We start from the raw sequence: 24,002 nt of genomic DNA, 5'->3' as shown, positions 1-24,002 counted from the left end.
CCTGGGTGGGTTCCCTACCCCTGTGGCTGGGTCCCTGCCCCACGTGGGTGCCCGTGCTTGGTTTCACATTCCCCGTGGGTGGTTCCCTGCCCTCATGGGTGCCCATGGGTGTGTCCCTGCCCGCCGGCAGTGGGTGCCATACCCCGTGGGCATCCATGGGTGGGTCCACGTCACACGTGGGTGTGTCCCTGCCCCCCGTGAGTGCTCGTTGGTGTGTCCCTGCCCCCCGTGAGTGGGTCCCCGTCCCCCTTAGGCGCCCATGGCTGGGTTCCCAGCCCGCGCGGGTGGGTCCCCACTCCCCGTGGGTGCCCGTGGTTGCGTTCCCATCCCCCGTGGGTTGGTCCCTGCCCCGATGGGTGCCCATGGGTGCGTCACTGGCCCCCGGCAGTCGGTCCCAGCCCCCGTGGCACCCATGGGTGGGTCCCCGTCTCCCGTGCGTGGGTCACCGCCCCCATGGTTGGGTCCCTGCACCTTATGGCTGGCTCCCGGCCCCCGTGGGCACCCATGAGTGTGTTCCAAGCCCCCGTGGGTGGGTCCCTGCCCCCCGTGGTTGCCCGTCGGTGGGTCTATGCACCACGTGGGTGCATCCCAGGCCCCGTGGGCACCCATGGGTGGGTTCCCTACCCCTGTGGCTGGGTCCCCGCCCCACGTGGGTGCCCGTCGTTGGGTTCCCATCCCCAGTGGGTAGGTCCCTGCCCTCATGGGTGCCCATGGGTGGGTCCCTGCCCCCCGGGAGTGGGTGCCATACCCCGTGGGCATCCAGGGGTGGGTCCATGTCACCCGTGGGTGAGTCCATGTCCCCCGTGGGTGCCCGTCGGTGTGTCCCTGCCTCCCGTGAGTGGGTCCCCGTCCCCCGTGTGTGCCCGTGGTGGGGTTCCCATCCCCCGTGGCTGGGTCCCCGCCCCCCGTGGGTGCCCGTCGTTGGGTTCCCATCCCTGCCACCTCTCAGGGCACTGCCTCCTGCCTGCCAGGGACAAGGCAGGGCAAGCTAGAAGGCACATCTCTTTCTGGTAAAGGTCCCCTGCACTGTCCCAGGCAGCGTGCACGCCCCCGCCCCGCCACACGCTGACTCACTGTATCTCCACGCGCATCGTGGAGCACAAGGCGAAGATCTGAAGAGCGCTCTGTAAGGCGTGAAGGCTCTCACAGGGCAGCTTTACTCCAGGGAGTCCAAACAGACAGAGGAACGTGCAGCCCTGCCAAGGACAGATGCAGCACGCCTTGCTACAATGCCCAAGAGGGAGTCGCTCCCTCTTGCTCGCTGCCCACCCTCTCGGGGCGCGGGGAGGCGATCGCTCCCCCACGCTCACTTTATCAAACAGGAGGACTTTGTTCACTTCAGCCTTGTGAGGACTGAGGATTTCTAGCGTCATCCTGCTGACGTTGTGGAGGATGGTGCACAGATCCACTGCGTTGATATCTGCAGCCAGCTGCAGGTGGACGAAGAGGCTGGTGACTGGCCGTAGCTCAGAGAAGAGGTCCAGCGGCACTCTGTCATCAAGCTGTAAGACAAGAGCACGACAGCTTCGCCATCCTGCTCTCCCGGGGGCTCGCTGCCCACACCAGATACCGAGGAAGAGCAGGCGTACTGGCAAGAGCAGGTACTACCGGAGGAAGGGATAATCCTCCTCCCGGTGCAAATGGCGGGCAGGCTGCCCAGCCTGCGGCAGGCAGATACTGAACCATAACACAAATGACAAAGGAGAGAAAGGCGCTCCGGTTACACCCCATCTTGGGACAGGCATGGACATGAGGGAAGACCCTCAGGGATGCTCTAGGCGCTTCAGGAGAATCTCCCTTTTAGCCCACCGCCACGTCCGCAGCACATCCAGAACCACACCCACGGAAAAGACGGAGCCGACGCAAGACCGCCTCCCGCCACCCGTCTCTCTCCGAGGACAACGCACGCAACGGTGCGGCACCGGTGCCCCTCGGCTCCGATTCCCTGCCATGTCGTCTCAGGGTGCGTTTTCTTTTGTTGGTCTGTTCTCGTGAGAACTCCATCTCTGCCACGCACCCCTTCTTCTGCCCTCCAAAAATGCAGCAGCCCCCCCGCAGTGGTGGCCTGGCCGTACCTTCCTGAGAGCAGCTTCTGGGATGTACTTCATAATCACCTCCTCCGCATCAGGATCAGTGGGCAAGAGAAGAGCAGGACTCGGGGCACCTGAGGAGAGAAAACGCAGGTGATGGCTGGGAGGATGGGACTACGAGGTGTTGGAAAGCAGGGGCCGGCACTGGAAATGGGGCAGAAAGAGTCTTGTGCGTTTGCTCGTGTTGCCACCTCCAGACGCTCAGGGCGGAGCTGTCCCCTGGAAGGAGGCGGCGGCAGCAGCGATGCCCCAGCTCACGCACAGGAGGACCAAAAGCACGAGTGCTGCCCGAAAGGGGGAAGAGGGTGGCGGTGCTTCCTCTCTGGCCCCCGAAGCGGCCAGGCCCCCCCCTTCCTCGGCAATCGCAGAACAAGGGGAAGGTTGCACTCACTTTCCTCTTCCGAGGGGCGACTCATTTGGCAGTGTACAAGCTTGCGTAAAGCGTCTTGGCATTCTGACTGAGACATCTGATCCATGCCTGTAACCTGAAGACACACAGAATGAAAGCACTGCCACTGGCCTCCCCAGCAGTCCCAGGGGACAGAGCCTGCCCTCCACCGTCACTGCCCAGGAAAGGGGAGAACAAGCCCACCCGGCGCGATGGGACTGCAGCGCTTCCTCAGAAGCACCGGAGCTGGGCAGGCATCCTCCAAGCATCCCCAGCTGTCAACAACAGCTCCGTGACCCACAGAGGACACTGCTGGTGGGCCCAAAACCCGTCCAGTGCCTCCCGACCCCTCACACCAAGCAAGCCCGGCCCACAGTTACCCCTGAGAGGGAAGGACAAGAGCTTCAGCCGCCTGCCCGCTTTCACAGCTACAACTGTGAGCCACATTCAGCTCCTCAGCCTTCTGACACCTCTCTCCTTTGTGGCCAGGTCCGGCTCCTCAGAATGGCTCTAGAGGCCGTCCCATCCACCTACCTTCACAGCTCTTTTGCCTTCAAGACGCTTGGTCCTGAGCCGGCGCTGCACACAGAGCTCCCAGGCGGTGGCTGAGAGGACAACTTCACCTGCATTCGCAAGCTCCTCGGCCTCACGAACTTCAGCCAGGGCCTGGCCATAGATACAGAAGTACTGCCGCCTCCCGTCTCCAGCAATCAGGAGGCTCATGGGCCCCGCAGAGATGCCTGGTGAGAGAGAGAGAGGGAGAAGCAGAACTGACACAGGGAACGTTTGGAGCTCTACAGTCCCCAGCATCTCAGCTGTTCAGAAGCTCATCTGAAGCCCAAGCGGGGAGACGGGCGTTGTGGAGGGGGAGGGCTTCCTACTCGGGGGGTACCGACACAGGTCCCTGAAACGGGGGTCTAGAAACGGACAAAGTCGACGTTGACAACGTGTCGCTGAGACGCGAGAGTGCCAGGCGTCTCACCCAGCTGCCCGTCCCAGACGCCCAGCAAACCAGCGGGCTTGAGCACCGCCTGCTCCGTTTACATGCAGGCAGGTTGGAGCTGTCTGCTGGAGACAACACAGCGGCCTGCAAAAGCCCTTCTCACAGCTGTAAGCAAAGCGGGGCCCTTTTGCTCTTTGTCAAAGGCAGGGGAGAATCCAGCAGGGGAAAGGATGCAAAGCTGCCCCAGCTGGAAAAAGGAAAGGCTAACTGCCTCCCCCAGACATCTGCGCTGAAGCAGCCATTCAAAGACCCCAATACTTGATCTGAGCCCCGCTCTGCCTTTAAGCTTCCTCTGCACCTGCAAAGGCACGCAAACCCAGCAGTCCTGGTCTCCCATCCCTGCTCCGACTACAGCTGGCCCCTTGAACGCTGGCAGGAGATGCTTTCCTTTGGCGCTAGCCCCAGCAGGGATCCCCGCGTTCCCTGCCGGTGCGAAGCACCCTGTGGCACGGCAGAGTGCCACGCATCTGCGCCTGGCACAGCACCCGTACCTATCTTCAGCTGGATCTTCAGACCCACGGGCGTGTCGCGACTCCCATACTTCTTCTGGATCTGCTGGCTACATTGCAGCACCAGGCTGATGGTCTTAGCCAGCTCCTGGAGCGATGTTCTCCACAGCACCAGCACAGCATCCCCTGGGGAAAGCGAGGGGAAGGCAAAGGCTCTGCCGAGACCTGACTCTCCCCGACCTACGCTCAGTGGCAGGGACGGCAGAAACCGCACAACGTGCGGAGGAAGATGGGCTCGTGGGAGGGCAGCGTCCTGGAGGACCACGCCCTGGGCGCCGGGCCACCTCTCCTCTCCCGGGCCAGCCACAGCAGCAGCCAGCCGGCGGCGGTGCCAGCCCCTGCCCCGAGCGCTCCTCTGCAGCTGCGGCACGCCAGGGACTCCTCCTCCCCTCGCGGCCTGGCAGCCCCAGCTCTGCATCACCAGGGCCTCCCTGCCCCTCGCTGCCACCCCAACACGCGCCTGGGGCTGCGCTTTCTAGGGGGTCTCCTCCTCTCAGTGCTTCCTTGCCCCCAAGGCCCTGCAGGCGGGGGCAGAGGGAGGGGAGCCACAGCCCTTGCAAAGCCAAACCGCAGGCAGGCCCGGGGGCAAAGGGAAGCCTGGGGAAAGGGCGCTGCAGCGGGGGGGGTGTGCGTGGCCAGAAAGCTGGCTCAAGGTGCTGCACAGAGCCTCTTGAGAAGGAGAGCAGAGCAAACGGCCGCCACATCAGTTAAATGCTGCAGATCAGTACGCGTGGGCATCATCGTCCCGAGTACGTACCGGCAAACTTCAAGATGTCTCCTCCAAAACTCAGCATCTCTGCGGACAGAGGGAGGAAAAGGAAGAGTCGTGCGGCCACCTTCTTCCAGAAGCCACAGAGCAAGCCCCTCTGCCCGGAGAGGAGCACCTGGGCGAGGGTGCACCGTGGGGCACAGCTCAGGAAAGCACCACTCCGGCCCGTCTCCCAGGCTCACAGTGGCCCCAGCCCTGGCACCCACACAGCAGGCAGGGCCTCGAGATGCCACCAAGTCTCGGAAAGGTGGAGGCTGGAAGGGACCTCTGGGGTCTGTCTGGTCCAACCACGCTGCTCAAGCAGGGCTGCGCGGTGCCAGCTGCCCAGGACGGTGGCTAGATGGCTTTTGAATAGCTCTGAGGAGGGCGACTCCACAATCTCCCTGGGCAACCTGGGCCACTGCTCAGTCACCCCCACAGTCAAAAAGTGCTTTCTGACGTACGGAGGGACCCTCCTGTGTTTCAGCGCGTGCCCACGGTGTGGCCTCTGCTGCTGACACTGCGCACCACTGGAAAGAGCCTGGCTCTGTCCTCCTTGCACCCTTCCTTCAGCTTTTAGACACATTCCTAAGATCCCCCTGAGCCTTCTCTCCTCTAGGCTAAGCGGTCCCAGCTCTCTGAGCCTTTCCTCGTAGCAGAGATGCTCCAGACCCTTCCTCACCTTTGAGGACTCCCTTGCTTTGCTCTACAAGTGCTGCTGAAGGGGTGGCCACGATGTGCTCACGGTCAGCTCGGAAGGGTCACGATGTCCCCTGTGCTGAGGGGCTCATGAGGGTCACACACAAACACACACACACATCAGCGCCAGCATCCTCGGGTCGCTTGCGCACTGGCACTTGCCGGATGCCCTCAGCCTGCTGGGGGCCCTAACGCATCACGGAGCCGGGTGTTCACGCCAGAGGCACAGAGGTGGCTGCTGAGAAAGCGGGGAGCAGAAAGGACCTGCGCTGGTCCCGACTCGCCAGGAGACCCTGGCTGCTCTGGCTGTTCCTCTGGGCCACAGAAAGCCCCAGCCCTTCCTCGGAGGCAGGACCAGGCTGCCCAGCATGTCGGCCTCCACCCTCCACGAGCAGCCTCACGGCCCAATGCCAGAGAGTCCGACAGCACGGCCCTTACCCTTCAAAATGTCACACATGTAGTAATTGAGGGTTTGCGCCAGCTCATCAGTGCCTCTCTCTGTGCTGCTCCGCTGGAGGAATTTCTCTGTCAAAGCAGTGAAACCTGTAAAAGGGACAGCCAGCAATCACGAAGTGCCCGTGTGGGCCTAAGGACCTGGCAGCCAGTTCCACGCTGTTCTCCAGGATGAACAACTCCAGCTCTTTCAGCCTTTCCTCATAGCAGAGGTCTTCCAGCCCTCTCATCATTTTTGTGGCCTCCTCTGGACCCTCTCCAGCACCTCCAGGTCCTTCCTGTGCTGAAGAAAAGAGCTACCATCCAGAGCTACCTTTCCGTGCCACCGCACAGTTCCACTACCAATGGTGTGCAGGGTCATCCATAAGGAAAATAATACAACCCACCAGCCTAGGAGTCAGACAGGTATGGAGGGAGGGCAAAAGGAAGGAGGAGGCGAGTACGTCAAGGGTGCAGAGAGGATGACGCGTGCTTGTCCAACTTAAAGCCAGCACCTACAGGGAGACCGCTGCCATGGCCTCCATAGAAGGACACAGTCCATTCCACTTCCCACCCACCACCAAGCTCTCTTGTGGTCGCACTATACACTTTTAAGTCCCTTTTAAGTTCTGTGTCTAATAGAAAACACCTGGCTAAGCCTGGGTGCCACCAGAAACACCCCAGCCTTCACTCTAGATTGTCAGCACATCAACATTCAGGGATGAGCACCAGCCACGTCCGTCGCCTTTGGGCATTCCCAAAAGCCAAGCCTGCTGGTGAAGCCCTTCCTCACAGCAGTCGTTCCCCATGGCGGACATCACCCCTCCAAGGAACAGAGGGGAAGAGACAGAGGCACACCCGCCAGAGGGACCCCAGTCCTGCTTGACTCCGGTGTGAAGCAACGGAAGCTTTTGGAGCAGGAGGTGCGGCACTGCTGTAAGCTCGGCCTGCCTGGCGTTCCTGGGGTGGCCATGGCAATTCTGTGCTACGGAGGGTGCCAGAAGCAAAGCTGCATCTGCAGAGCTCCTGCAGGTGACTGGAAGCTCCCGGAATGAAGCCCCTGCCATCCTGCAGGTCCCAAACGGAGCTGCAATTAATAGGTAAAGCCAAAGTGAGCTACAGCGGATGTGCGGGAACAGACTCCCCAGCCCGTAAGGCTGTAAAGTAGGTATGTTTATTCAGCGCTGAGCAGCACGGGGGTCATCCCGCCAAAGTCGTGCGCGCCCACGTGCTGGCTTGTCCCGGATTTATACGACAAAGTGTTACATATACATAAGGTTTCCCAATACGCCTACACATATGCACTGCCTGTCCCCGCTTCATACTAAAATTCGCCCCCAGAGGTCGTTTCCATAAACCCCTCCCAACTGCGCTTGCGCGGTGCCTCCTGGTGGGGGTCGCGGGGGGTCGTGGGGATGAAGGCTGAGGACTCTTCCTCCTCACCGCTGGTAACCCCTTGTTCTTGTGCAGACTCAGTTGCTCCTTGACTCTTGTCCAAGCTGCAGGGTCGGTTTCAGCTGGTTTTTAGGACAAGTTGCTGTTCTGATCAGGAACTGTCCTTCGCTGAGAGATTGCAAGACTTCAATCCTTTTGTACAATAGGTAAACTTTTGTAGTTACACTCTAAAGCCCCTTTGGTTAAGCCCCTTTTCACAGCGAGCGGCTGTGTGGGGCTTAGTTGCCGGCTGGCATTAAACCACGACAGAAGCGCAGAAGACAACCTCCAGATGCAAACCTTTCTCCTGCCAAAGCCCTTGGTAGGCAGCTGGAGGGGACGAACCCAAGGAATTCTTCCGCCAGAAGGAGCGCGGCCAGCTGGAAGGGCAGAGGAGCAGACGTACGACCTGCCTGCGTGCTGTGTCCCCACATTCTTCCCCCGTCTCTGCGGCGCTGCTTATAGACCATAATTGCTTGCAGAGTTTTGGCACTGACACGGGGGCAACGCTAGGCACAAGGGTGTGTTGTTTCACGCCCCCCGATGAGCTCAGTCAAGGCAAAACCTTTGGAGATACCTGCCCAAAGTCCCCTGGGCGTCTGGGGCGTTTCCTGTCACCCTGGCCTTATTAAACAGGTTTCTCCTCCCCTTTAGCTGGGGAAAGGTGGGGAGCAGCAGTAGGCGGCTGACCGTACGTGGGTGGTGAGGAACAAGAGCAACAGAGAGGGCTAGGCTTTGAGAGGGTCTCTGGCTTTAATGTGACCTCCAATCAGCAGCGTCTTCAATCACGACTCTGCACCTGCGAGAGAGCTGTAGGCATCACAGCTGGAGCCACGGTAGCCCTCAACAGAAAGAAGACAACAGCGTGTCTTTTCGTGCCTCAGAAAGAAAGGCCCGACAAGAAAGGTCTTCCAAAAGGAGATGTTTAATGAGAGAACTTCATTTCCCCCCTTCTGTTCTAACGCTGTCTGTGGTGGGAGTCTGCCGCCTGATAGGCGTCTGCTGCCCTGTCCGTGTTGGCCTTCATGCGCGCTGCCAGGCGGGAGAACGTCCGTCCGCTGGAAGTGCCCTCCAGGCTGAAGAGGTGCTCCAGTAAGGAAAGGCAGCAGCTCTGCCGCAGCAGCCAGGCGAGCCTCTTCCTCCTGCCACACAAGAGAAACTGCTGGGCCCCGAGGCACCGGACACCTGGCCCGGAGGCAGGGTGGCCGATCAGCCAGGAGACACCTCCCTGGAAGAAAGGGAGCTGCTGGAGCGAGGGCTGCTGGAGCGGAAGGGGGCAAACAAAGAAGTGCTGCTGGGGGAAGCTGACCGCTCGAGGGGGCGTCTTGGCACTACAGCGCCGGGGGGGCACCAAGCAAAGCCGGGAATCGGCAGGAAAAGGGGCATCGCCCTCGGAGCTTCCTCACCCTCACACCTCCCCTCCACCTACTGCTCCTTCCCCATGTCCTGCTCCTGCCTCCAGACCCCCTGCCCCTCTTCAGCCTCTGCTCCCTGCTTACAGCTCTCTCTTCCCAGCCACCCCCAACCCCCTGCCGCAGCCAACACCTGCCGGCAGACGCATCCCCAGCTGCAAGCTGCTTTTTGCCCAAGGGCGTGCTTTGTTCCCATGACTGCGCAGGGAGGGAGGGAGGGAGTGTGGGGCTCTGCAGTTCCCTGTTCTACCCGCACATGGCTCCTTAATGCCTCCGTCCGGCGAAGGCCTATGCGTCTGGTTAGGCGCGGCCTCAGGTCCAGGCAGGTCTGGGCCCGGACGCCTGCGACCGGGCAGGACATGGCTCTTCCTCCCCTGAGCTCTCAGTTCTGCTTCTCACCGGGCCTCCTGCGGAAGGGAGGATGCTCTTCTGGCAGCAAAGGCGGCACACGGCAACTTTTCCACCTGAGACTTGACAAAGGCTCCAACGGAGGTCCGGGGGAACTGCCTTCTGAGCAGGCGCAAAGCCTCCCTGATCATTTTCTTTGCCAGCTTCGCGTGTCCCATACGACAGCAGACCTGCACGGGGAAAGGGAAGCATCCCGATGTGGACGAGTTGCCCAAGAGCCTGCAGGAATCCGCCAGTGGCGGGAGAGGCCGGGGATATCCCCTGCAACCGGGGAAGACATCCAGCCCTGTCCCCCAGGAGATCCCTCCAGACCTCCCCGTCTCTTTACCTCCCCTTTGAGGCTGAAGAAGGTGGCCTCTTCAAAGCAGGCTGTCCCATTCCCATCCGCTTTCTTCTCTAGTGAGTTCCTCAGGACCTCCGCTTCATTCAGCTTCAGCAGGGCCTTGCGCAAGCACACAGAGAGCAGGTGAGCGTGGGCGCAGAGCCCGTGGCCAGCCTCGTCCTCCCCCGTTGCCTCTGGCATCTGTCTTAAGAGGGCCTGTTTCTGCCCCTGCTGATGCCCGCCCAAACGCAGTCCCGCTGGCTCAGAGCACAGGCACCAGGGATCCTTCTGCCCGCCTCCCTGCTAACGCCCCTGGTGCTAAGGGCACGGTGCCCTGTGTCTCTTACTGCACAAGAGGCAAACCAGAGGCGAAAGTCAGGGTCCGACCCCAGCGGTTCCCTTCCAAGGCCCTGCGAAGGCACGCCCTATTGCAACGGGGAAGTTGTCCTGCCCAGAGCCAGGCGCCTGAGAGGACTCCACGCGCAGCGGGTGCTGGCAAGCAGGGCAACTCACCATGTAGCTGTTGGAGACGTGCAGGTAGGCAGCCGCACACTCCAGAAGGTAGTAGAAGGCTCTGGCAGCGTCGCCCATTGCCATGTAGTGGCGAGCCAAAGGCACAAGCACCGATTCCACGATGGCTTTGCATTCACACGAGCGCGTGCCGCTGTGCTGCCCCTTGGTCTTGCTGGGCAGCTCAGCTGTCTGTTCGCTCTTTGCCAGAAACCACCCTGCCGCACTAGTCAGGGGCCAGTGCCCAGGGGAAGAAGAGAGCAAAGAAGACACGGCCGTCACTTGTACTGCTCTTTCTCCCCCCAGAGACGGCATCAAAAGCCCTTTGTTCAAAGCAGAGCACGAGGCCACGGGCAGGCGTGACTCCTACGGGTGCTTTGTAGGTAGGGAGAAAAAGACAAGCTGGGCTTTCTGTCACCTCCCACAGGCAAACCACCCGAGTCCCTGGGGTGGCTTTTGCCCTGCACATTTTGCAGCACTGCTCTAGGAACTGGGAAGCAAGGGCTGCTCCAGTGGAGTGTGACGACCGCTCTGAGCCCACGGGCTGCCTCGAGCACTCCCTCCTCTCCATGGCCATCTCCTCCCAGCTCCCACCCCACAGAAAGCCTCTTCCCTAAGCTAGGCTCACAACCGGCAGCCAAATGCCAGCGCGTCCTTTGTCTCCTCTGGAGACCCTCAGCTCACTGGCTTCAAAAAGAATCAAAACCTTGTCCGCTCACCCAACATCCTCCTCCGGGAAAGCCTGCTGCTGCTGCAGAGCATCTGCAGCACCTGCAAAGAAAACGGGGGGCTAGAGACCTCCTCGCCTACCCTGGGCTAAGAGCTGCTCTCCCTTTCCCAGCAGGCTCGCAAGGAGCCTTGCAAGGGTCCCGACGCACTGAGGAAAGACTGTAGCGGTCGTCCTCACCGCCGGGGCTCATCCCTAGCAGATCTACTCCCACCCGATGCCCAGCACACACCCCTGGGCTCCTGGAGGGCCCGGGCTGCGGAGCATGGCGCGCAGCATACCCTCAGTGGCGCGGGTCCTGTCCCTCTTCAGCCGTTCTCCTGCCAGCACCAAGGCCTCCCAGCTGCGTGAGTCGCCCTGGTCAGCAGGGCCCTGACAGCTCCCTCCGTCCTGGGGGCTGGTGGCGGCGAAGCGGTGGAAGGCAACAAAGTCCCCTTGGCTGCAGCTCTTGCACTTGTGCGCGTGCTGCTCCAGGAAGGCGGCACACTTGCGGTGCAAGACCACCCGCTGTTTCTCGGGCCACAGCTCGTAGGCAGCCTCCCGCAGCAGCGGGACACAGAAGGCCAGGACGCCAGACTGCTGCTCCGCGGTCTTCTTGCTGGGAGAGGGCCTCTCCGCACCTGCAAGGCAAAGGGCCTTTGCATCAGCCAGGGCTGGGGCCACGGCTCAGGGCCGTCCCAGCCGGGGCACCAAAGTCGTGCCTTGGTGCGCATCCTTGGCAGCGAAGCAGCGCTGCTGCACACCGAGCCTTGCAGCGTGGGGCGAAAGGGCCCGGCTGGCCTTGCTGATGGTAGCACCGCCCTGGGACACAGCGCTCAGCTGCGCTCCAGGCGGGACCTGGGGACGTCGCCACCAGCCGAAGGAGGCCTCGGCTAGCGCTTTCTCCCCGCTCTTGGCAAGGCAGCCCCCGGCCTCCTGAGCTTCCCCTCCCTGCGCCACAGGGGAATCCAAGCTGAATAAGAGCCTGTCGAAGGCCTTGGGGCACTCTGGAGGGCATCTTTGATCCGGATGCGGCAGGCGGCTGGGAGAGGATGACAGGGATCCCTACGCCCTCCCGTGCCTGCGCTGCGAGCAGCGCTTGGAGGCAGGGGAGCAGGGGCACTTGGGACGGCTGGTGGGAACTTCCCTCCAGCGCAAAGCGAGCGTGCTTTGAGATTGACTTGGAAGATCTTTGAACAACCCGTCCCCAACAGCCATGCCTGCCTGAGCTCTGCCTACCCAGCAGCAAGGGGGACGCGCACCGTGCCCTGGGGAGCCCCGCCAGGACACAGCTGGGAGCTGCCTTGTCCGCCTTACTGCTACCACTTACTGCTCTCCGCCTCCGGGGAGGTGGCTGGCCCCGTGGGAGGATCCTGGACACCTCCTGGCACCTCTGGGTTTTTCAGCCACTTCAGGATGTTGTCGTGCACCAGCATGTCCAACAAGCAATTCATCTTGTGCCTGAAGCCCGTGGGCAGGATGTGCGACAGCAGCTGGGTGGTAAACACTGGCCCGATGACAGCTGCAAACTTCAGAAGCATCCGCTTCAGCGGCTTTATCTGGTCCAGCTGAGCCAGCACAATCTCTGTCAAAAAGAAGCAACGCGTCTCTCTCTTGCCTCTTCCCCATGCTGAGGCTGGAGTGGCTGGAACGGTTCCGCACATGACACGGGCTAGACTTTGGCCTCCTCTCCTCGGGACCGCGCCTGCTGGGCAATAGCAGCCCGGGGCAGGCGTCTTCAAAACGGCTCCGCTCCTGGTGGAATCGCAGGCCAGGGGAAAAGCGAGACGCTCAAACAAACACTCCCCCACCAAGGGTGAGGAGGGCAGGATCCAGCAGGCACCTGCATCCCGTGCCGTGCCCTACCAGATCTGGAGTAGGTTTTTGCCCAAGAGTGCACGCAGGGAACAGAGAACTTTCCCCCCCTCAGAGGGGGACTCAGAGCTCCCCACAATGGATATCTTAAGTATTCCTTTCTTTCCAAGCCAACCCACAGCAAAAAAAAGGGATTTGGTTAGGATGAAGTGCCTTGAGTCCAGCATTAGCTGGGGAGCTTCCCAACAGAACAGGGAGGTAGAAGCCACGTTCCAAGTTGAATCAGAGGCAAGGCAAAGACTTTTCCCAGCAAAGGCTTTGTTTCTCTGAGGAAAGGGAGTCATTTTAGTGTTGCACCAATAACCCTTTCCCTCCTGCCTGCTGCTGGAGAGCAGCCAGCAGGCTCACAGCTGGTCCGCAGCCAGGAGGGGAAAACGGCTGCCCGCAGCCCCAAGCCTGTTTCTGGTGGGACCGGAGCCACCTTCCCAGCAGAGCCCCCAGGCTGAGAGGGTGACTCTGCAGCACCCAGATGCCCAGCCTCCCTCTAGCTGATGCCCCGGGAAGGGGCCCCGGCACAGCCGCCAGCCGGCAAAGCGGCGCTCGGCCCCTCACCTTTCAAGGTGGCAGGCAGCACGGTGTTCTCCAGGTTCACGTCTGGTCTGACGACGCAGACCCTGCCGTCGTTCCCCGCGCCGGAGCTCGAGGCTGCTGCGAGGGCTGAAGCCTCGGCCGCAGAAGCTGGGTGGAGCAAGAGAGCACAAATAAGGCAATTTGCAAAGTGACTTGCAGCTTGCAAACCTTTCAAAACGCACCCGAGATGGGACAGGTCCCACCTTGCGTGGTCCAGTGCGGGCGCATGGACCTGCCTGCGCTGAACGTGGCCATTAAGCAGAGCAAAACAGTTCCCAGTGCGAGCGCCTCTTTGCGTAGCCCTCCCAAAGGCGTTCTGCCTTCAGACCCGCTTTCCCAAAGAGTCCTTCGGTCACAGCTTCCAGACTTCCCGGGGGGCGACGGAGCGCCCCGGGACAGAAAGCAGCAGCATTGCTGCCTTTGACAGCGCTACCTCCACGCCCAGGGAAATTGCTGGTGATAATGCAAAAGGTAGCGTCCGTCCTGGCTCTTCCCCAGGCCACGGCGCTCCGGCTGGCACTGCTCTCTCGGTGGCGTTACCGCTGCTTTCTTCCATGACCAGCACCCTTGTGGGGATTTATGGCTTTGGATTCAAGTTTCCCGGGCCTGTCCCTCACCTCAAGCTGGGATTTGTTCTCAAGTGAGCTGGCGTTTGGCCAAGGTTACTTGCGTGCCCATTAGAATGCTTAAGATATACCAGGAACACATGCGCTCTGGAACCATTTCCCCTGTGTTTTAGCCCCCCAGCCCCCACCCCAAGAATTCAGGCCCCTCCGAGCCACCACAACTCGCTAGTCCCCGCTTTGGCTGTCCCAACAGCAAGGCTTGCAGGAGCCCACGCCTCCGCCACACCAAGTTCTGCACTGCTGCAAGAGCCGACTCTGCCAACATCCACGGGGGAACAACGGGGCAAGACCGTGCTGCGGACAACGCGCCACAGCAACTCGCTAGTCAGCAGCAAAGATGCTTACTGATCAGGCTCTCCCAGTTGTCCTCTGCTTTTACACCCCGCCTCCGGGTGCGGAACAAGAGCACGTCGTTGCAACGAAGCCAGCGCAGCAGCTCCTCGCAGTAATAGGGGATCCCCGAGCTTCTTTGGATCAGGAACCTGGACAGGAGTAGATCCGGCAGTGAGCAACACAAGGAAAGTAAGGCGCAACACAGTTCAGGTGGGCGGCGAGGCACTCGAGCCTAACAGGGCAGCCAGCATCTTCGTCACAGCTACACCTCACTTTTGAAAGGGACGGTTCTCCCACTGGCTTGGGCTTTTTGGCCCCCGTGAACCTCCAGCCTTCGCTGAAGTCCACGGGAGAAGCATTGCGCACGATGCCCAAAGCACAGAGCAGCGAGCCCTGCCTTTCCTCTCCTCAGGAGCCTAGCTCCTCCCTGGCAGCAGGCCGGACCTCTGGCCCGGCGAATCTCCCCCACAGCCTGGCCACCCAGACCAAGGCCTTTTCACAGCCCGGCCACGCTTGGGTTCGAGACTCTTCCTCCCTTCCTCCCTCCCTGTGCAAGAGCGAAGGGCTGACAGCTCCCACACGCTGTGAATAGGGGATTGCCCGCTCTCAGCTCACACCTGCCAGGGCGAGGCGTAACAAGCAGCCCACGGCCGCTGCTCGCTAGAGCCAGCCATGCTTCTAGCGGCCCTGCGCTCCCTCTCCTGGGGGGTTGATTCCCTCCCATGGTCTGCATAGGTTCAAGCCCTCTGGAAGAGCTCCTCGAACTTACCTCGCTAGATCCCTGGCGATGCTGACCACTCCAAGGGCCTGGCAGACCTTCTGCACCACAGCGGAAGGTTTCAGCTCGGCCAGATGAAGATAGGCGATTTCCTGGGATGTTGCGTTGCCTGCTGCGGCTTTGCAAAAGCTCTCCATTCTCACGCAGCCTGGAGCTAAGCTCATGACCATGAAGTGGGAGACATTTTGGAGCGCACGTGACATGAGAGACCAGGAGGCAGGGTCGATGAAATGGGCGTTGTCGATGACAAATATGCCAAATTCTCCTCCAATGACCTGAAAAAAGCAGGTTGTTCTGAGGGGAAGCCGGTGGATTCTCACGGGTCTTCCAGGGGAGGAGATTTAGCCTCTGTCTCTTGAGAGGATGCTCGGAGGTCTCTCCCCAACCACTTCCCTGCTCAGAAGCTTACCGACTCTTAATTTCTTTGAGACTTGAAGGTCACACCTAGCATCACTTGCCCTGCACAAGGAGGGAGCTTGGGCAAGGGAACGCAGAAGACATCGTTCCTCCTCCAGGGCCACTTTCCAGGAAGAAAATTATTGGGTGTGTTTTTCCCGGCGGCTCACACTGCTGTGGTACAGAGCCCAGAGGCAGCAGGGCTGTTGTCCTTCTCTGACCCAGGAGGAAGGAAGGAAGGAAGGCGAAACGCTCACCTTCTCAAGCACCTTCACCCACGTCGAGCACAGTTCTGCTTTTCTTTGCATTTCACACATCTCGCGAACCTTGTCCGAAACGGGAAACTGGCCAGAAAAGCAGCAGAGTCAGGGAGCAACATCACGCCGGGGCTAGGCACACCTACCCGCCAAGCAAGGGCGCCGAGCAAACCGCCACTGCTGGCCTCGGCACCTTAACTCTCCCCAACAGAGGTGCAAGGAGCCCCACTGGGGCCTTCACCTAGAGCCTAAAGCAGAGGCCCTCTGCTGAGGGTGTCTGGCAGAGCTGGGGCTTGGGGGTGGCCTCAAGAGCTGCTTCTCTGGCTGCGGGAATCTTGGGCTGGCTGGAGCAGACCACTCGCACACCGGTGACCTCAGCACGAGGTCAGCAACAGCCTCTCTCCAATGCCACTTCCAGGGTGCTGAACAAGGCAGCGGGCACTGCCGCATGCAGCGCGGGACATGAACTCGGCACAGAAAGCGAGCCCCCCGGGCCCGGCAATGGGAAACGTGTGCTATGACCCCTGCGACTCCCACCCCCGAGCTAAGGCACTCCTCCCAGCAGCGTGCCCACACGACGTCAGACCCAGAAAAGCTGAGGAGAAGGCCTTCTCCAGGGCCAGAGAGGCCTCTCGCTCTCACCTGGACAAGGAAGCTGTCGTTGAGGAGGCAATAGCTGCTCTCTTCGATTGCCCCTCGGAGCTCTGTCCGCAGCACGCGCTGCTTGTCGCTGCAGTTTTCACAGTCCTGGAGGCCCAGGGCCCTGGCCACCAGCGTAGAGACGGCAGAGAAGGACTGCCTGACGTTGACCTCTAGCAGCTCCATGGCAACCACCCTGCCGTGCAAAAGCAAAAGGGACTGAGATCCCCAACAGCCCAAGCCTTCTGGACAAAACGGGTGGAGATGTCCTTGGCGGGGGCTCTTCTGCCACCCATCCCAAGGTGCTTCCCAGAGAAGGCCAAGCTTCTCACTCCTCGTACGAGAAAGGGCACAGAGGGGCGCTTGCTGCCAAGGCACTGGGAGAGCCGGGTCGAGAGCCCGTGTCTCCGCAGCGCCGGCCCAGCTCTCGCTACGTCCCCGCTGCAGAGGAACTGACGGGGCTAAGAGGCAAGGATGGAGCGAGTGGTGAGTTTGCCTTTGGGCTCCAGACCTCAGCAGTCTGCCTGCCAGACCGCAGGAAGGCTTTTCTGCCCCAGCGCTCCTCCTGGGAAACAGGCAGAGGGCAAGCAGGGCTTCTGAGACAGGCCACTGTGCTGTCTGTTGGGTCTGGAGTCGGATGAAAAGCCCTGAGCTTGGGCTCTTTCCTTCCAGCTGTGCCCAGCCCAGAGGTGAGGAGGAAAGGCCATGGCTCAAGAAGCCACCGCCAGCTCCCCGAAGAGCTGGCAGAGCACACGGGAGCTCCTAGGGAGTGTCTCCAGGAGGCTTTTTGGGGAGGCTGCAGTCCAAGGGCCAGGCGCACCGGCAGAGGGGCGGGAGCGTTCCATGGCTGTCAGGGGACGGGCAGGGGCAGTGTCCCAAAGCTACACATTCAAAACCCGTACGTGTGGCCAGCAGCCTGGCCTAAATAGGCCAGTTCAGTAAGTAAGTGGCTCTTCCCGGAGCCCATCGTGCCCTCAAATGCCAGGATGTGCCTTTGTCCTAAATCCTCATAGGCTTTCAAGCAGCTGACAAAGAGGTCAATCTCCTTCTCCCGACCTGTGAAGACAAACAAGAAAACGAGCTGCTGGGGCGTGCCGACAAGCAAAGAGTCGCCCCTCGTGCTGGCACCCTCCACCGCAGCTTCCCTCCCCGCCACCACAGCCGCCAGCCTGCCTACACCCAGGCCTCCTTCCCGCCCGCTCATCCCAGCTTTTGTACCTCTGCCTTCCTGGGAGCGGCAGCGGGACCCCCTGCCCGCCTGCCCCACGGCACACCTCCCGTGCCCTCTTCCCCGCCTGCCCCCCTCCCAAAGGCCCAGAGATTCAGCCGGCCCCGTGCAACTCCCCACAGTGATCCAGCACCAGACTGGAAGGGATGCTTTGAGTCGCTGCAGGCAGCTGCGTCCCAAACGGACTCAAAGCATCTCCTCACCGCACCATGAGCCACAGAGCACTTCCCAGTAGCTAAGGCAGCGTCTTCAGGCCTGGACTGGTTTGGGCTGGGCTAGAGTTAATTTTCTTTGGTAATAGCTCGTGTGGTGCTATGTTTTGGACGGCTGACCAAACATCGGTGGGGCTAACACAACGATGTTTTAGTTATTGCAGAAGAGCGCTTGCGCAGCGTCAAGGCCTTTTCCGTTTCTCACGCCGCCCCGCCAGCGCGCAGGCTGGGGGTGCGCAAGAAGCTGGGAGGGGGCACAGCCGCGACCGCTGACCCCGACTGCCCAAAGGCCTATTCCACACCATAGGACGCTGTGCTCAGCAAGAAAAGCTGCGGGAAAGAAGGAGGAAGGGGGGACGTTCGGAGTTACGGCGTTTGTCTTCCCGAGGCACCGTTACGCGTGATGCTTTCCTGGAAATGGCTAGACACCTGCCTGCCGACGGGAAGCAGGGAACGAACGCCTGAGTCTGCCTTGCGCGCATGCGCAGCTTTTGCTTTACCTACGAAGCTGTCTGTATCTCAGCCCACCAGCGTTAGGGCCGCTGCAGGCAACACCATCCCTGGCAAAAGCTTCTCCCTTCCCAGCGTGGCACTAAAAGTTACCAAGGGGAAGAACCCGGGGTTCAGAAGAGCAAGGCGTTCTCTACCTACCCAGCAAGGGGACGTACTCTGACCTCTCCTTGGTAAGACCCATGCCAAACATGCTAGAAGCAGGGCAAAAGAAAACACAAGTCAATTAGCTGGCGAGAAGCAGCCTGGCCTGGAGGGGCAGGGCGTGCTCCTCGGGTACCTGCTTTTCTTTCGAGCAGCGTGTTATTCTCTGCACGCTCCCCCAGCCAAAGTTCAGGCTGCACGCTAGGACAGCTTCAAGCATACCGAAGCCCAACGGCCATGGCGGGACGGGAGAACGTATCGAGAGCCCATCACCAGAGGCCAAACCCAGAGAAACCGGAGACACGCAAAAGAAGCCAGGCCGTGTTGTTGGCTAGCAGACAGCTCTACCCCATTGGCCAACAAAAACAAGTGTCTTGGAAAGAAGGACTTGTGTCCCTGAATGGGTGGGGATGCCAAGCACCCGGCACCTTTGGCTCAAGTCTTCCTGTAGCTTCCAAGAGATGGCAATGTTAACGTTCAAACCGTCATCCAAAGAGGTGGTCAAATCCTGGCTCAGAGGAAGAGCCGGAGACTTCAGCAGGAAGACAGGAGGAAGAGTGGCCCGTTAAGTCCCCGTGTCCCCATGGGAAACTGGACTGGTTGGCCTGTGCCGGAGGTGAGGCACAGGCCATGGACACGGACATGGACAACATGGACTGGCCTAAAACTTCCCGCTCAGAAGCAGCCGGGACAAAAGCCTCCTTGGGCACGTGGTGGAGCAAGCACAGTCAAAAGCCATTTGTACAGAGCCTGCGAGGCCAGGTTGCGTCTACCGAGACAGACGAACCTTCTCCATCCCTGTGGCTTCGCTCCCGCCCTCTCAGCAGCAGGAGACAGCAGGGGAGAGAGGCAAAAAGCCTCCCACGCCAGGGCTTCCGACCGTCTCAGCCAGAGGGAGGGGAGAGCAGCTTGGTCTCTCTCTGCAGGACTCCTCTTTGCAGGCCAAGGCTGCGCCTTTGGTGCCACCGTCCCCTCAGGCAGCCCTCTCAGAGGACCCTCACCTCTCCTTGGTGATCCCCACGTATTGATAGAGAGTGCCAGCATGGCTAACGCCTTTCATCTCTCTCTCCGGCAGCTCCTTGAAGCAGCAAGGGGGCAGCCGAGAGGCGGCGTAGGTCACTGCATCACAGGACACCAGCCCAGGGTAGTGCACCATCATCCGGGCTGCCAAATTCACCTTCTGGCCAATGGCTGGAGACAGAGAGAGGGAGAGCACGTGTTGCTGGACCTGTGCCACCAGCCCTGCGGTGCCCTTCCAGGCCAAGGGCTGCCTCGCCTCCGGCACAGGCCAACCCCACAACGGGGTCAGCAGAACCCAGGGGAACAACCGGCCACGGAGCCCCTTCTCCCGCCCCGCGCCAGGACCGGCGCTGCCTAGGCCCCTCCTGGCCGGCTGCTGGGCAAGCCCTCTCCCAGCGCGCCTTCCTCTTCCAGACTGCTGTGCTTAAGCAGGCCCACGCCAGCCTCCCGCGCCTCTGACACACGCCTCGTACCTGTGTATTCATGCCTCCGAGGGTGGCCAGTGACTCCGCAGAACACCGTCCCGCTGGTCACCGCAACAGACACCGCCCTGGCACATCGGGAAACAGAGTGGCTTCAGCAGCGCGCCAGGCGCGGTCCTGCCCACCCAGCTTCATCCCTTCCCGCACCTCCCCTCGGCGCTAGCCTGGGCCGCCTGCTGTCCTGCCCTGCCGGCACGGGTCTTGGGGCCATGGAGAGCTCGGGGGCGCAACATACCCATGTTGCAAGGGACAAGGGACAGGGGTAGAGCGCACGCAGGAAGTTTTGGACACTTCCCCCGAGGCCACGTTCCCTGAGCTGCGACCTGCAGCAGGCCGCAGCCCTCTCGTGAGCAAAGAGGGAGGGAAGGTGGCGCCCACGATGTCACCACCTGTGGCGACAGAAACTTGACCTCAGGTGGCTGGGCCCTGCCACCTCTCAGGGCACTGCCTCCTGCCTGCCAGGGACAAGGCAGGGCAAGCTAGAAGGCACATCTCTTTCTGGTAAAGGCCCCTTGCACTGTCCCAGGCAGCGTGCACCCCCCCGCCCCGCCACACGCTGACTCACTGTATCTCCACGCGCATCGTGGAGCACAAGGCGAAGATCTGAAGAGCGCTCTGCAAGGCGTGAAGGCTCTCACAGGGCAGCTTTACTCCAGGGAGTCCAAACAGACAGAGGAACGTGCAGCCCTGCCAAGGACAGATGCAGCACGCCTTGCTACAATGCCCAAGAGGGAGTCGCTCCCTCTTGCTCGCTGCCCACCCTCTCAGGGCGCGGGGAGGCGATCGCTCCCCCACGCTCACTTTATCAAACAGGAGGACTTTGTTCACTTCAGCCTTGTGAGGACTGAGGATTTCTAGCGTCATCCTGCTGACGTTGTGGAGGATGGTGCACAGATCCACTGCGTTGATATCTGTAGCCAGCTGCAGGTGGACGAAGAGGCTGGTGACTGGACGTAGCTCAGAGAAGAGGTCCGGCGGCACTCTGTCATCAAGCTGTAAGACAAGAGCACGACAGCTTCGCCATCCTGCTCTCCCGGGGGCTCGCTGCCCACACCAGATACCGAGGGAGAGCAGGCGTACTGGCAAGAGCAGGTACTACTGGAGGAAGGGATAATCCTCCTCCCGGTGCAAATGGCGGGCAGGCTGCCCAGCCTGCGGCAGGCAGATACCGAACCATAACACAAATGACAAAGGAGAGAAAGGCGCTCTGGTAACACCCCATCTTGGGACAGGCATGGACATGAGGGAAGACCCTCAGGGATGCTCTAGGCGCTTCAGGAGAATCTCCCTTTTAGCCCACCGCCACGTCCGCAGCACATCCAGAACCACACCCACGGAAAAGACGGAGCCGACGCAAGACCGCCTCCCACCACCCGTCTCTCTCCGAGGACAACGCGCGCAACGGTGCGGCACCGGTGCCCCTCGGCTCCGATTCCCTGCCATGTCGTCTCAGGGTGCGTTTTCTTTTGTTGGTCTGTTCTCGTGAGAACTCCATCTCTGCCACGCACCCCTTCTTCTGCCCTCCAAAAATGCAGCAGCCCCCCCGCAGTGGTGGCCTGGCCGTACCTTCCTGAGAGCAGCTTCTGGGATGTACTTCATAATCACCTCCTCCGCATCAGGATCAGTGGGCAAGAGAAGAGCAGGACTCGGGGCACCTGAGGAGAGAAAACGCAGGTGATCGCTGGGAGGATGGGACTACGAGGTGTTGGAAAGCAGGGGCCGGCACTGGAAATGGGGCAGAAAGAGTCTTGTGCGTTTGCTCGTGTTGCCACCTCCAGACGCTCCGGGCGGAGCCGTCCCCTGGAAGGAGGCGGCGGCAGCAGCAATGCCCCAGCTCACGCACAGGAGGACCAAAAGCACGAGTGCTGCCCGAAAGGGGGAAGAGGGTGGCGGTGCTTCCTCTCTGGCCCCCGAAGCGGCCAGGCCCCCCCCTTCCTCGGCAATCGCAGAACAAGGGGAAGGTTGCACTCACTTTCCTCTTCCGAGGGGCGACTCATTTGGCGGTGTACAAGCTTGCGTAAAGCGTCTTGGCATTCTGACTGAGACATCTGATCCATGCCTGTAACCTGAAGACACACAGAATGAAAGCACTGCCACTGGCCTCCCCAGCAGTCCCAGGGGACAGAGCCTGCCCTCCACCGTCACTGCCCAGGAAAGGGGAGAACAAGCCCACCCGGCGCGATGGGACTGCAGCGCTTCCTCAGAAGCACCGGAGCTGGGCAGGCATCCTCCAAGCATCCCCAGCTGTCAACAACAGCTCCGTGACCCACAGAGGACACTGCTGGTGGGCCCAAAACCCGTCCAGTGCCTCCCGACCCCTCACACCAAGCAAGCCCGGCCCACAGTTACCCCCGAGAGGGAAGGACAAGAGCTTCAGCCGCCTGCCCGCTTTCACAGCTACAGCTGTGAGCCACATTCAGCTCCTCAGCCTTCTGACACCTCCCTCCTTGGTGGCCAGGTCCGGCTCCTCAGAACGGCTCTAGAGGCCGTCCCATCCACCTACCTTCACAGCTCTTTTGCCTTCAAGACGCTTGGTCCTGAGCCGGCGCTGCACACAGAGCTCCCAGGCGGTGCCTGAGAGGACAACTTCACCTGCATTCGCAAGCTCCTCGGCCTCACGAACTTCAGCCAGGGCCTGGCCATAGATACAGAAGTACTGCCGCCTCCCGTCTCCAGCAATCAGGAGGCTCATGGGCCCCGCGGAGATGCCTGGTGAGAGAGAGAGAGAGGGAGAAGCACAATTGACACAGGGAACGTTTGGAGCTCTACAGTCCCCAGCATCTCAGCTGTTCAGAAGCTCATCTGAAGCCCAAGCGGGGAGACGGGCGTTGTGGAGGGGGAGGGCTTCCTACTCGGGGGGTACCGACACAGGTCCCTGAAACGGGGGTCTAGAAACGGACAAAGTCGACGTTGACAACGTGTCGCTGAGACGCGAGAGTGCCAGGCGTCTTACCCAGCTGCCCGTCCCAGACGCCCAGCAAACCAGCGGGCTTGAGCACCGCCTGCTCCGTTTACATGCAGGCAGGTTGGAGCTGTCTGCTGGAGACAACACAGCGGCCTGCAAAAGCCCTTCTCACAGCTGTAAGCAAAGCGGGGCCCTTTTGCTCTTTGTCAAAGGCAGGGGAGAATCCAGCAGGGGAAAGGATGCAAAGCTGCCCCAGCTGGAAAAAGGAAAGGCTAACTGCCTCCCCCAGACATCTGCGCTGAAGCAGCCATTCAAAGACCCCAATACTTGATCTGAGCCCCGCTCTGCCTTTAAGCTTCCTCTGCACCTGCAAACGCACGCAAACCCAGCAGTCCTGGTCTCCCATCCCTGCTCCGACTACAGCTGGCCCCTTGAACGCTGGCAGGAGATGCTTTCCTTTGGCGCTAGCCCCAGCAGGGATCCCCGCGTTCCCTGCCGGTGCGAAGCACCCTGTGGCACGGCAGAGTGCCATGCATCTGCGCCTGGCACAGCACCCGTACCTATCTTCAGCTGGATCTTCAGACCCACGGGCGTGTCGCGACTCCCATACTTCTTCTGGATCTGCTGGCTACATTGCAGCACCAGGCTGATGGTCTTAGCCAGCTCCTGGAGCGACGTTCTCCACAGCACCAGCACAGCATCCCCTGGGGAAAGCGAGGGGAAGGCAAAGGCTCTGCTGAGACCTGACTCTCCCCGACCTACGCTCAGTGGCAGGGACGGCAGAAACCGCACAACGTGCGGAGGAAGATGGGCTCGTGGGAGGGCAGCGTCCTGGAGGACCACGCCCTGGGCGCCGGGCCACCTCTCCTCTCCCGGGCCAGCCACAGCAGCAGCCAGCCGGCGGCGGTGCCAGCCCCTGCCCCGAGCGCTCCTCTGCAGCTGCGGCACGCCAGGGACTCCTCCTCCCCTCGCGGCCTGGCAGCCCCAGCTCTGCATCACCAGGGCCTCCCTGCCCCTCGCTGCCACCCCAACACGCGCCTTGGGCTGCGCTTTCTAGGGGGTCTCCTCCTCTCAGTGCTTCCTTGCCCCCAGGGCCCTGCAGGCAGGGGCAGAGGGAGGGGAGCCACAGCCCTTGCAAAGCCAAACCGCAGGCAGGCCCGGGGGCAAAGGGAAGCCTGGGGAAAGGGCGCTGCAGCGGGGGGGGTGTGCGTGGCCAGAAAGCTGGCTCAAGGTGCTGCACAGAGCCTCTTGAGAAGGAGAGCAGAGCAAACGGCCGCCACATCAGTTAAATGCTGCAGATCAGTACGCGTGGGCATCATCGTCCCGAGTACGTACCGGCAAACTTCAAGATGTCTCCTCCAAAACT

The 24,002-nt window shown here is 61.1% G+C and overlaps 1 protein-coding gene and 3 long non-coding RNA genes across 4 annotated transcripts; all 4 read right to left on the bottom strand.

Moving 5' to 3' along the window:
- Positions 1-1,474: 1,474 nt before the first annotated feature.
- Positions 1,475-2,521, bottom strand: LOC309600941. The gene is made up of 3 exons (XR_014230499.1): positions 2,482-2,521; positions 2,076-2,164; positions 1,475-1,502 (listed from the first exon to the last, which is right to left on the bottom strand). It is a non-coding gene; the product is annotated as an uncharacterized lncRNA (long non-coding RNA).
- A 1,456-nt stretch (positions 2,522-3,977) lies between these two features.
- Positions 3,978-5,981, bottom strand: LOC309600853. Its single transcript, XR_014230481.1, has 3 exons — positions 5,876-5,981; positions 4,748-4,786; positions 3,978-4,116 (listed from the first exon to the last, which is right to left on the bottom strand). It is a non-coding gene; the product is annotated as an uncharacterized lncRNA (long non-coding RNA).
- Positions 5,982-8,261: 2,280 nt separating this feature from the next.
- On the bottom strand, positions 8,262-20,639 carry LOC309600896 (adenylate cyclase type 10-like; the record flags this gene model as incomplete). The annotated part of the gene is made up of 18 exons (XM_082333525.1): positions 20,533-20,639; positions 20,297-20,418; positions 19,723-19,799; positions 19,231-19,420; positions 18,227-18,279; positions 17,038-17,191; positions 16,139-16,331; positions 15,497-15,583; positions 14,835-15,118; positions 14,078-14,214; positions 13,089-13,214; positions 11,992-12,246; positions 10,964-11,302; positions 10,675-10,726; positions 9,959-10,181; positions 9,452-9,565; positions 9,115-9,293; positions 8,262-8,445 (listed from the first exon to the last, which is right to left on the bottom strand). Exons 1-18 carry the CDS (start codon positions 20,593-20,595, stop codon positions 8,262-8,264), a joined length of 2,832 nt encoding a protein of 943 aa, XP_082189651.1. The 5' UTR covers positions 20,596-20,639.
- Positions 20,640-20,683: 44 nt separating this feature from the next.
- LOC309600940 lies at positions 20,684-22,304 on the bottom strand. The gene is made up of 4 exons (XR_014230498.1): positions 22,235-22,304; positions 21,704-21,797; positions 21,298-21,386; positions 20,684-20,724 (listed from the first exon to the last, which is right to left on the bottom strand). It is a non-coding gene; the product is annotated as an uncharacterized lncRNA (long non-coding RNA).
- Positions 22,305-24,002: the final 1,698 nt, after the last annotated feature.

The sequence above is a fragment of the Platalea leucorodia genome (assembly GCF_965183815.1).
Source record: "Platalea leucorodia genome assembly, chromosome: 26".
NCBI lineage: Eukaryota > Metazoa > Chordata > Aves > Pelecaniformes > Threskiornithidae > Platalea > Platalea leucorodia.
The sequence above is the reverse complement of the archived record's forward strand: the minus strand, read 5'-3'. Positions and strand labels throughout refer to the sequence as shown.